At 39.7% G+C, this 12,160-nt stretch overlaps 2 protein-coding genes across 2 annotated transcripts; one reads left to right on the top strand and one right to left on the bottom strand.

Annotated features, from left to right (window-relative positions):
- Nucleotides 1-865: 865 nt before the first annotated feature.
- Nucleotides 866-2,982, bottom strand: mb (myoglobin). Its single transcript, XM_069530823.1, has 4 exons — nucleotides 2,911-2,982; nucleotides 2,141-2,226; nucleotides 1,813-2,032; nucleotides 866-1,331 (listed from the first exon to the last, which is right to left on the bottom strand). The coding sequence occupies exons 2-4, from the start codon at nucleotides 2,221-2,223 to the stop codon at nucleotides 1,188-1,190; spliced, it is 447 nt and encodes a 148-aa protein (XP_069386924.1). The 5' UTR covers nucleotides 2,224-2,226; nucleotides 2,911-2,982; the 3' UTR covers nucleotides 866-1,187.
- Nucleotides 2,983-3,967: 985 nt separating this feature from the next.
- Nucleotides 3,968-10,642, top strand: LOC109645976 (serine hydrolase like 2). The gene is made up of 12 exons (XM_069530239.1): nucleotides 3,968-4,126; nucleotides 5,039-5,182; nucleotides 6,094-6,207; nucleotides 6,603-6,644; nucleotides 6,777-6,796; nucleotides 6,917-6,991; nucleotides 8,119-8,228; nucleotides 8,309-8,388; nucleotides 8,474-8,508; nucleotides 8,609-8,685; nucleotides 8,770-8,857; nucleotides 9,966-10,642. The coding sequence occupies exons 1-12, from the start codon at nucleotides 4,069-4,071 to the stop codon at nucleotides 10,107-10,109; spliced, it is 987 nt and encodes a 328-aa protein (XP_069386340.1). The 5' UTR covers nucleotides 3,968-4,068; the 3' UTR covers nucleotides 10,110-10,642.
- The last annotated feature ends 1,518 nt before the right edge of the window (nucleotides 10,643-12,160 follow it).

Raw genomic sequence — 12,160 nt, 5'->3', positions numbered from 1 at the left:
GGAAGGACAGCAAGGAGCCGGTGGGACTGAGGAATGTCTGTGATAACACTCTTGGTTCTGTTACAGTAACACTTGACTAATGAATAAAAACTTGCCTGTGTGACCTCTGATGTGTCAGCGACACGGTGGAGCAGCTCCACGACCTTTACGACCACCTCAGAGGTTACAGCGACTGTCAGACAGGTCAGAGCTGATTTGCAGGTTTGTCATTAGTTTTGGATGAAAGAAAAATCTGACCTGACAATGTAAGACAGTCGAGGGATATCATGAACTAATAAGTCTGCGTCAGTCCCGTGAGCAGATGTTGAGATGTTTCACTGTAAGCTAAAACTTCTCCATAATGATGTTCAACAGGAATCCCAAGTTAACAGTCAGTCATTAGGATTCTTCCTCTGGGGATTATGCATGTCTGGGCCATTTGTTGTGTCTCGTTCCAAAAGATATTTCAGTCTGGACCAAAGCACTGATCAGTGGAGGATGGTTTCCAGGAAGTTGAAGGAGCAGTCAAGTCCCCGATATAGCTGCTTCATTGAAAAGGACCAAATACAGTCCAGTCTGCAACGACACGTCCACGTGGATCAGCTTATTAAGATCGAGACGAGTTGTTGGTGACATTGCTGTTGCTGAAGTGTTCAAGTGGAGTTCTTTGGAAATGTGCACGTGTCGGTGTGCATTCATTTGTAAGTGTGTGAGTTTGTTCTTAATGTGAAGAGTTTTATTCTTGACCTTATACCTGGACTTCATTTCATTTATACAACAGAGAATCAGTTAGTTTAACTGATTTATTACTTTGGATGGGTTAAGTGATGAAATAGAAAGTTAAAATGAAACTTATACAACCTGAGATGAAGAATAAGGAGCAGAGTTGAACAACAAAGAGTTTTATTGGTATTAATTGATACGTCTTTACCCAATATTGATGTTTACGTCCAAGATCAGAGTTCAGATAAAAACCATATGTATTACAGAGCAGTAAACCTTGACGATGCAACACAATCTAATACAGTTGTGCAAAATTACATTTTATCTTCTTTGGAACTTTTAACTGACAACATCTGGAGCTCTAATATATAGTGATGCCGTATTATTTATTTATTCAAATAGATTATACATTTATTCTTTAAAAGCACTTGCATGCAGAATATTTCTTGTCTTTTCTTTTGACCTCGACATGACAAAATTCATTTTCATTTTTCGATGAAGCCCAGCTCTTTGTAGTTTGCCTCAATGTCAGCGATGACGATGTCCATCACGTTCCTCAGAGCCTGCTGCCCGGCTGCATCCAGCCCGGCCTTCTCCGCCATGACTTGAACAATGACCTCAGTAATCAGCTGTCGAGAAAATACAGAGAAAGGCTCTAAAATCAGGTTTGGAGGACACAAAATCAATTGGATGAAACAGATGTAACTTTAGTCACATACATGATTACAACTGCACTCAGGAGAGAACATGTCTCTGTGAAGGCCCAACAGTTCCTTTATAAAACCACATTAAAACATAGATCTGGATTTTTATCTGTATCTGCAACAAATGAATATATACAAATATAAGTATCAGTCCCTGTGTTATTCTCTGAGAAAACAACTCAAATGTTGATTGCATTGTTGAAGAAAGTAAAAAAATAAATTCCAGATTCCGCTTCCTGATCCAGATCTGTACCTAAATTTAATTGGCTCTTCTTTGGGTCTTGCCCCACCCCTTCACAAAATTCCATGGATATCGGTTGAGGCCAGTTTTTTTTTAATCCTGCGAACTAATAAACAAAACAAAAGGTCTTCAGCGTTAATATTCACTCATGTACACTGAGGTTACCCTGAAGTTGTTGAGGGGGATCTTGTGCTTGGTAGCGTGGCTGTGGGCCAGAGGTTTGAGGATGGTAGCGTGGTTTCCTTTGGCCTTCAGCAGGTCACCAAGTTTCCTCAGCACAGTGGCGCCGTGGGTGGAAACGGCTCCGTTCCCGGCCAGGTCCCCCTTAGGGATGCCAACAAAGTTGGGGAACAGCTCCTGAGTCTCCGGGTGCTCCTTGAACAAACTGTGAAGAAAAGGAAATGAGAGGATTCAGCAGAGATAATACAGCACCAGGGCCGCAGCTACCACTGAGGACACAGAGGTCACTGAAGGTCTCATCAGAGCCACTGACCGGGTCAGAACCATGTTTCCATGGCTGGCGTAGTCTGCCTCCACTGGACCCCAGCACTTCAAAACCATGTCGAAGTCAGTCATGATCTGAGGAGTTGAAGTGGAGGATGATTAAAAACATTACAGAGAAAAATCAAAACTGAGAAAAACAAAGTGTCCTGATCACATGACATTTACATAAGCTACATAAACAGCGTCATCCTTTTTCTTCCGGCGTTACATCTCTCCTGTTTGATTTGATGTCCAGCAGCCAAGAGCCACTCTAATCAAAGCCCATTGTTATTAGGAAGAGGCAGATACATGACCCCATCTGCCCTCACTCAGTCTGTGATGTGTCCTCAGTGCTGCCACCACTTCATTAATGTGCAATCAAATCAGATGCACTGTTGGTTTTCTTTAAAATCCACATTTCTCATGAGAGCACAATCTTCTGCATTTGTATTTTTGTTTAGTTGCCGTGGGTATAGATCCTTTAATTCAGGGACCTTGATATTGTGAAAGAGCTTTATATATATTTCAATTTTATATAGAACAAGACATTCTCCAGCTGGGTTTTAGACATTTCTGCTGCATCTTTAACGTATGATAAATAACATAAGTATGTCAAATAATCCTAAAACTCTAAATGTCCAATTATTACCAATTTGTTTTAACCAAGTCGTTGCTGTGTCTTACTCAAAGTCAGCTTTATTCTCTGTCAATATTCCATAAACAACACATTTGTATTCTAAGATTGTATCATGAAAGTATTGAAAAACAGACAGTACCTACCTGTGGTAAAATATCCTGTGTTATGAAAATTCTTCTCGACCTGACTTGCCCCCCCTCAAAGCTGACCTTTTATACTCCCTCCCTCTGTCCGGTCACCAAATGATTACAGCCCTCCCACCCGACGTCTCTACCATTCTCACTGCACAATATCCCCAACCTTAAACTGGAAACTTTTACTTCCACCACCTGATATTTATGAGTCACTTTGTTATTCTGTGTTTCATCTTCACACGCTCAGTGAAATCTCATCTGAATATAGACGATCATATTAAAGACATGCAAACAAACAGGGTGTGTTTGTGTTTGTTGCCTCCATGAGACCTTTCCCAGCATGAACACTGACCTTGTCAGGACAGGTCGACATCATGGGGACCAAAGCTATCTGGACTGTTGTGTGGTGGATACTGACGATCATAGAGGAAAAGCCCATTGAATTAAACTCATCTGAACTTAACAGGCAACATTTCAACCTGTTAAATTTGTTATTTTCCATCGTGATAATTAACTCAGTATCAATACACATTCCCAGGGGGCGCTGTGTGAGCATTAAACAAACAATAAACAGATCAAATAACAATAACGGTCGGTAGCTACTGAATGTGATGATGATAAATGGTTATCATGACAAAATACAATATACAGTTTACAGTCCAGGCACAGAACTGATATTAGAAGAGAGTTTCTCTCAGTCAATTAAATCCCAAACGACTGTCATAAAACACACAGTGATCATATAAATAACATGATATGATATCTGAAAAATATTTTGAACCAGCTGTAATGTTTGGTTAGCTTTTAATGGATCACCAGCCATGTACGGCTACATAAACAAAGACAGAGACATTATTCTACAATGAAAATGATCAATGATCAATAACAGTCTGATCAGTGTCCTAACCCTCTTCACTATAGCTTCATACTGAACTGACAGCAGGGACACGATGAGACTGTGTGCTGGACTGTGGACTGAAACAAAGACTGAGTGGACACGACAACTCAACAGCAGGGGGCGACAAAGCTCAGTTTGGTTACAGTGCAGCACCAAACCAGAAGAAGAAGAAGGAGGAGGAGGAGCCTGTGGATCTAACTGCTTCCTGTTTCCTAACTAATGTGTGGACTGATCTGGGTTCAGGTCTGAACTCTGAGGTGAGGTCCACCATGATGCAGAGTCTGAAAGGCGTCAGACTCCTGAACTCCAGCTCTGTCAAACAAGCAGGTACCTGTGTGTGTGTGTGTAGCCACAACATAGCATAACTCACCCTGACACATCAATGTAAATATCAGGAGGCAGAGTAGGTTTATTTGAATGTATATAGGTGGTAGGTTCTTGCTCTATTGACAGACAGGTTAACAACTATTACTCATTAATATTTAACTATATTTGTGTGTTTGTTTCATATTTAAAAGACTCTCACAACTAAATGTAGTGTGAGATTGAGAACACAAGAAGCTGAACTTTATATATGTATCTAACTCTTCCATGTAAATGATATATGAGCCAGGATAGGTGCATTTATTTGAATGTAGATGTCATATTTCTGATGAGTCATAGAAGCAGTATCAGGGACCCTCAGGATGTTTGATGAGGATTTTCAGGGTCGATCACAGGTGAAGTGATGAGTCACTGTTGCCCTGACCCAGCGTGACCATGACAGATCACCTGTTTAGTCTGAACCAACAGTCTGAAGATATTCAGTTCTCAAAGGTAGAAAACAGAAGAAAAGAAACATTGAGAATTTCAAATGTTTTACTCAGACATGGTTTTCATTGTCAACTAATATATTAATGAACAAGAATGGCACTAAGCAGAGTCCAGGCCCAACAGTCCCTTTAAATCCAACCAAGCTGCCTCTGATTTCACACACTCATAGATATGAGTTCCCTAAACATGTCAGATTTGAATTATTCTCTGGGAAATCAGTGAAAATGTTGAAAACCACCATTCCTGGATCTGCAACCTGATCCAGATCTGCACCAAAATTCTTCACTGATCCAGTTTTGCGTAATCCTTCTAACTAACAAACATTTATGAAAACATAATTGTCTAAACAGAGGTAAGATGGAAGTTCATTATTCCTCCAGCTTTTGGTGAGTCTTACTAAAACAGATTGTGTTGCGTTGTGTCCAGTGTCGGAGCTCAATATTCCAGTCCCATGGGGAGAGATCAGAGGTAAGGTGTGGGGTCCTGATCATGGGCGTCCTGTGATGTGTGTGCACGGCTGGGCTGACAACTGTGGTTCCTTTAACTCCCTCATCCCCCTGCTGCCCAAAGGTAATTCATGTTTTTTTTATTTTCTCTTAAAAGCATCATGTTAAATGTTAACACTGCTGTCAGCAGATCAGTTTAAACTCCTTATACCCCTACTGAAGCCGAAGAGTAAATCTTCCTTCACTCTGTTTTAATTCAATGTAATGTGAACACATAATAAGTATATATAGTGACAACAACAGCTTCATGTCTTACTTTCTGGACAAAAGTTGTATGAAAAATAATGCATCGCTCACAACCTGTTGCTTTAGTCTGTGCAGACTACGGCTACATCCACTCCAGCGTTTTGCCTTCGTGTCAGTTTTAATCCCTGTCCGTGCAAAATCTCCTGACAACTCGCCTGCACTGGGCATACGTGTGTAAACAGGAAGGGGTGCTCCTCCCACTGGACACAGGAATAGTGGCAGATTCCTCAAATAATATCTCGTCTCATAAACATGTAAACAGTTTGGCAAATTCTACATTGGTACAGAAAAGAGCCAATCAGCAAGTGTTTACGTCATAGTTCCTAAACGTCTCTGTTTGTGGCGTCCAGACTAAAATGCAGCCCTTGAGTTATCAACATCAAGCAGGGCCAGCAGCGTTTTGCATTTCTCCATTTTAGCGGCTCTGTTACTCACCAGGCCTGGACGCCAGACGATTCCATTACAGAATTGATGTGTTTTCAAACAAAATTGCACTATTGTTGATGTAGCCTAAGCCAAAGACACTTGCACTCATTAACCGCTGCCCTTTACCAAGACACTGACATCACAATTGCAGCTGGTTGGGTCAGGAAGGTTTTTCCCCTTTGTGATATGGCGTGCTGTTTTGAACACAGTCTCTAGGGATTTGCTTTAGAATGTTTTTCAACTTAGAATATATCTTATGTTTTCTCTCTTTCTTTCTTTCTTTCTTTCTGTCGGTCCTCTCAGAGTACAGATACGTGGCGTTGGACCTGCCAGGTCACGGTCTGTCCTCACATCGTCCTCCTGAAGTTTTCTACTCCTTTCCCTTGTATTTGATGGACGTGCGCAGAGTCGCTGACGGTGTGTGAGTTCAAACACCGGCAGGTTTAGCTGCAGATTCTAATCAAACATGTCGCAGCATCAGGTTGTTTTCATTTTAGCGATGTAGCTACAGTTGAATGCTAATCAGCTTTTTTTCCACTGTACTACACTGTTGACTTAGTATTGAATGAAAAACAAACCAAAGGTCCACTCACTTGTTACTGGAGCTTTCAACCACATCTTACAATGAGTTCAGCAGAGGACAAAGACGATGAAGACAACTATGTCCATCACATTCCTCTCAAGATGACTGCATGACTTTTTTCTTAATTAATATTATATGATAGATAGATTTAAAACACGCAGTTTCACTCAGTCTGTTTCGTGGTGAGATATTGAACCTAGCTGATGATGTGTGAAATTAACTCCTGCAGCTCTGCAGTGGAACAGATTCTCCATCATAGGCCACAGTATGGGTGAGTGCAGCCACACAGCAGAATTGGAGCAATATACCATGTTATAATATTAACATATAAATAATATGTTGGATATATGTTACATGTTATATGTGCTGCATGTGTCCACCTTCTTCTTTTGTTTAATTTCAGGTGGTAACATTGCTGGATTGGTAAGTGACCAAATCAAAACAGTTTTCACATGATGTACAGACACTGGTATTATTATTATTATTATTATTATTATTATTATTATCATTATTGCACCGCTGTGTTTACTTTGTGTTCCACAGTTCAGCGCTCTGTATCCTGAGAAGGTGGATGCTCTCATACTGTTGGACTCTTATGGATTTTTACCTACAGATTCGGTATTTTAAAAGTTTTTACCCTTGAGACTCGTCACTACAGGACTGTGTTGAATGATCTTTAAACATACATCTGTGGATTCAAACTATAATCCAACCAGATCATTTCATACTGTTATTGTTACGTCTGACTCACATATATTTTTTTATTAATTTTAGTTATTTTTCCACAGGGTCTTCAAAAAGATCGACAAAGTTTAGAATTTAATAATCTTAATTTAAGACATTAAAGGTATTGTCTATGTTCGTATATTACATACATAGTAGGTCTTTGGAGACATGCATATCTCTGTGTGTTGTAGTTCTTTATAGGGATACAGATATTATTACACTATAATAAAACATGGAAGTAATAACTGAATCTACAAACACCTCAGTCAGAATTTCTCAGCACCCACAGCCTGTATGTGCAAAGGATTATGAATAACTGCTATCTCTGCCTGTAGTTTGAGATAATGTGGCGTTTCCAGAGTTATTCTCTACTCAGCTACTTCACTTTATCTTTAAATATAGGGAAGTGTAAGTAATCATGGCACCCTGATATCCCTTCATATTTATTATGGTCTTCAAAAGGTTTTAAAGTCTTAAATTAAAATTTGTTGAAATCGGCAGAAACCCTGAGCACACACCTGAGCTCCTTATTTCACATTTAGCATTAACCGACTGCACCACTTAGCTACATACATGTTAGCGCTAACCAGCAGCACTTTCCTGCAGTGCACATGACACCAAAGTGTCTCTTTCCAAGCTGAACAGAAAGTTTCACCTGGAGGGCAGACAGTTTCAGGAGGGATGGACAATTGATTATTTTTTTCATGAATTTTAATGTGGCTGCAACACATCTGTCGTTGTGCTGCAGCAAAACCATTTTCAAGTGAAGAACACAGAGTGGGTAGAAGGACAAGCTGCCTAACTTCAGAGTGCATTTAGTTAAGTTTGCGTGGAAAATTTATTTCATGAAGATGCAATGCATGGTGGGAAGCAGCAAGGAGAAGAAGAAGAAATCAAAATGACACAGACGATGTGTTTAATTCTAAAACACACAGGCAGCCAATATGATTAATATGATCCACTCTTGTCAGTAATGTCTTGTCAGTAATATTGAATGGAGTCACTTCATTTTCTTGCAGAAAGAAATTCCTAAAGTGATCAGACAGGGACTGGATGAGATGCTTCAGTTTGAAGAAAAGGCAGAAGAAAAGAGGAGAAGAGTTTACACGTATGAGAAGGCAGCTGAGAGGTATTACCTTCATATCTATGCCGGTTTAGTAACTTTGTTTGTGCTACTGTTATAAAAAACAGGTATTTTCTTTCTATCAGGCTCTTGGCTGCAAACCCAGCTCTGTCTGAACAGTCTGTGCACATCCTTTTAGAGCGAGGTCTCGATCAAGTAGACGGCGGTCAGTCATCATCCTCTTCTCTGCTCTGTTGTTTGTTGCTGCTCTTCCTCTAAGAAGAAATAATATAATTCGTGTTCTCTTGCAGGATTTGTGTTCACTCGGGACTTTCGTCTCAATCTGGTAGGTTTCTGCTGAACTGTTCCAGCTCATCACTTACTTTCTTAGATTTCTCCCAAAGGGTTCGTATGAAGTACATTGTGTTTTTGCTTTGTGATTACAGAAGAACATAGTGCGCACCACTTTGGAGCAGTGTCTGGAGTTCCAGAAGAGGATAACAGCCTCCACCCTCGTTATTCTGTAACTGCTTCCTTTTCCATGTTACATGCACTAAACTACAACAGAACCACGTTGTGCCTCACTAAATGTACTTTGTCTTTACAGAGCAGAGGACGGTTTTGAGAAGGTATTTGCTGAACAAGATGGAAAGAAAGCTTCGTCAGCTCTTGTCCAGGGCTATAGGGACAGAAATGTGAGTGAGTTTCTGTAGTAAAGTGGGTGCACTTGCGTCTTTGTGTTTATTTTTAGCTTTTAAGCCTGTGTGTAATTGTGCCCAGTAGACAGACAGCTGCAGAGGTGCGGAAGTAGCAGTGGAGTAAAAAGCTCAGTGTCTCAGAGGCAGCATCATTTGTTATAGCTGTGAACTTAAACACTGACCTACATACTGTACCTGGTCCAGTGCTGCTGGTGAGAGAGGATGTGGAGAAGAACAAAGTTTCATTATATAGCAAAAGAAAAGTTTGTCACGTCAGAATATCAATGATTATTCTGTGATTATCTTTCAATCTGTACCATTCCCTACTAACACTGGGCGAGCGGCGGGGTACACCCTGCACAAGTCAGGATAAAACACAGTAATATTCTGACTGATGCTATTGATGCGTCGTCCATCTTTACATACAGTCTATGACTAATAATCCTTGTTGCCAGACTTGCAGTTATTTATTTTTCTTCTTCTTCTGCTCAGTAAAGTTAAAGTTCATTTGCTTTTTAAGTTTTCTTTTTTGTTCCATGCATGTGTTTGATAGTGACTTTTACATTTTGTACATTTATAAGATTAATGATTAGATTGGGGTCAACAATAATATCAATGTCATAGTGTTTTTTAAGTTTTTGGTTTGCAGTAATCTCATGCCACTTCCCCCATATTTCACGTTATGGGATGTCTTTGATATTCAGCTGTATATTTGCTCTCAGTGTTTAATAAGACTGTCCTCCACCTTGCCGGAGGTTTGTTATCAACTCAATGCATTTTCTAGGACTAGATAAATGATAAGACAAGAAATCTCTTGTCCGCAGCTTGTTTCAAATAAAAACCTGGAAAAACCTCCTGTGAAACACCAACAGCCACAGTTGGAAACTTGATGGTGAACATAGTGAAGCATTTAGCTGCTACAGAGTCAGAATCTGATCAAAATCAGGATCAAGAGAGTAAGAATACCGGCTGTACATTCACCAAGTGGCCAGAATCATGATCATGAAATTATAATAAATGATATTTTTGCTCCTTTACTGCAGGATTTTTAAATGTATTTCATCTCTAACACTCTTCTTACTGTTTGTGTGCATCTGTCTTTCAGCAAACAGTCGTGAAAGTACCTGGTGATCATCACATCCATTTGAATGGTGCTGAGGTTGTTGCTCCACTGGTGTTGGACTTCCTGCAGACTAATGTATGTGCACAGTCAGACAGACTGACAGATGTGCAGACGTCCAAGTTATAGAAAACACACAAGAGCAACAAACTTAGCCAGCGCAGTCTGCCATCAAACTTTGTATTAATATCTTATGGGCATTTTTAAGTTGTTTTATTTATACTGTAGTGTCTTAGCTTCACCTAGCCGGCACTTGTGATTTTATATATAAATATATTAATTTGTACTGATGATGGCGTGACTTTTCACACCATGTTCTTCTTAATCTCTAGTTCAGCTATAAACTACTGAAGCAGTATCAATGTGTTTCTGACACAGTTTGTATTTTTTACTCACTGATCAAGTGAATAATCTTCGTGTTATTTCCATTCAATGGGTCAAGTCTGCATCAGAGGTCAGCACCAGGCTTTCATGCAGTGATGTGTGTATTAAAACAGTAGAATAACACAACACTGATCTGAAACCTCTTGTTATTTACAGTTTGAAAGTAGAAGCACAATAACATAAATGCCTTACAGCCATTTGCCTCTGTCGACCAGTCAAGTTACAGTTTACATCCGTGACTCTTCACACTCACATAATAAATGCAGTGAAGACATTCATTTAAGGTGCTGATCGTATTTTGTCATGAGTTGTTTAGAAAGAAGGAAATATGTCCAGTTGTGTTAAATGCTTTATCACTAATCATTAACCAGAGTCACACTCAGTGAGTGTGACACTCAGAGTGCAGACTTCCACCAAGACCCAACACTCCCCTTATTAAACCACATTGAATTCATTAGATCCAGATTTTTATTTGGATCTGCAGCAAATTGCCCACACTCATAAATATCACCTTCCTTAACGAGCCTGATGTTTTTCATCAAGATTCATGTTTGATCCATTGTTCTCTGGGGAAATCGAGAACATGATGAAAAACATTCTCACAATGTTAGAAAAAGAGAATTAAAACATTCCTGGATCCAAACCCTGATCCAGATCCACACCGAAATTGCATGTCATCTTTCTTGGATCATACTCCACCATTACACAACATTTCATGGAAATCCATTGAGTAGTTTTTGTGTAATCCTGGTAGCAAACAGACAAACACCGATGAAAACAAACAACTTTGACCTTTGTTGCTGGTGATAAAAACTGAGGACCAGGACTGTTTGGGATAAAGAAAGACGATGTTTATTTACACACAATTTATACACTGATGCAGTAATCAGACAGAAATCTTGTTATAAGAAATGTCAGAGCTTCACACTGAAGAAATGAGTGGAATGAAGAGCGGCTGCTAAAGTCTGTTCAGCTCGATGTGCACCAGACATCAGCAGTGTTTGAAATGCTCTGCGCCGTGTTTCAAGTCTGCTACCTGAGGTAAATATTTCAGCAGATGGACAGTGTCTCTGAGGATGTGTGAGGATGCGGTTAGTGAGCTGTGGGAAGGAAAGGTGTGAAGGCCGAGGACGAAGAAGAACTGTAGCACAAGATTGTGTTTACTACACAAACAAGACACATTACCTCCACCAACACGTGTCTGTCTGTTCACTTATTTATCAGCAGATTTACACAAAAACTCGTTGGAAGGATGGACCGCATCCACACCTCATTGGCTTAAGGTGTGGATGCAGTTTAAACTATGTTTTAAGACAATTCATCAAAGCTATCAGACAGAAACGTCCTCTTATATTGTTACATTTCTACTAAAAGACTTCGACAACCACGTCTAGGTTTGATTGGCATTGGTGATTTAAGTGCTCTGTAAGCGCCCTTTGTATTGTATCAACCTTTATAACAGACAAAGGGTGCCACAAGATTTATTAGACTCTATTTATACTGTTAGACCAAAGCTGAATTAAAAAAAAACATTTTAATACAACCAAAACAGGTGGAAATCATCCAATCAAAATGTGTTTTAGAAATATATCGAATTTATTAAATTTACAAATGCCAAAAATTATTATTCAGTAGAATGTGCACCTCTATAAGTGTGTGAAATGGGATGTGCCATCCTTGTTATCTAACATCATGTTTACTTTAGCTGACCAGATGAAGGAGCTTTAGCAGGTTGAATCTTTGAACTGAGTATACACACAGTTATTTCTACCACAGAGGAACACGTCCTACCCCAC

Source organism: Paralichthys olivaceus, chromosome 8, assembly GCF_024713975.1.
Source record: "Paralichthys olivaceus isolate ysfri-2021 chromosome 8, ASM2471397v2, whole genome shotgun sequence".
Classification (NCBI taxonomy): Eukaryota; Metazoa; Chordata; class Actinopteri; order Pleuronectiformes; family Paralichthyidae; genus Paralichthys; species Paralichthys olivaceus.
This window is presented reverse-complemented; position numbering and strand designations above follow the sequence as displayed.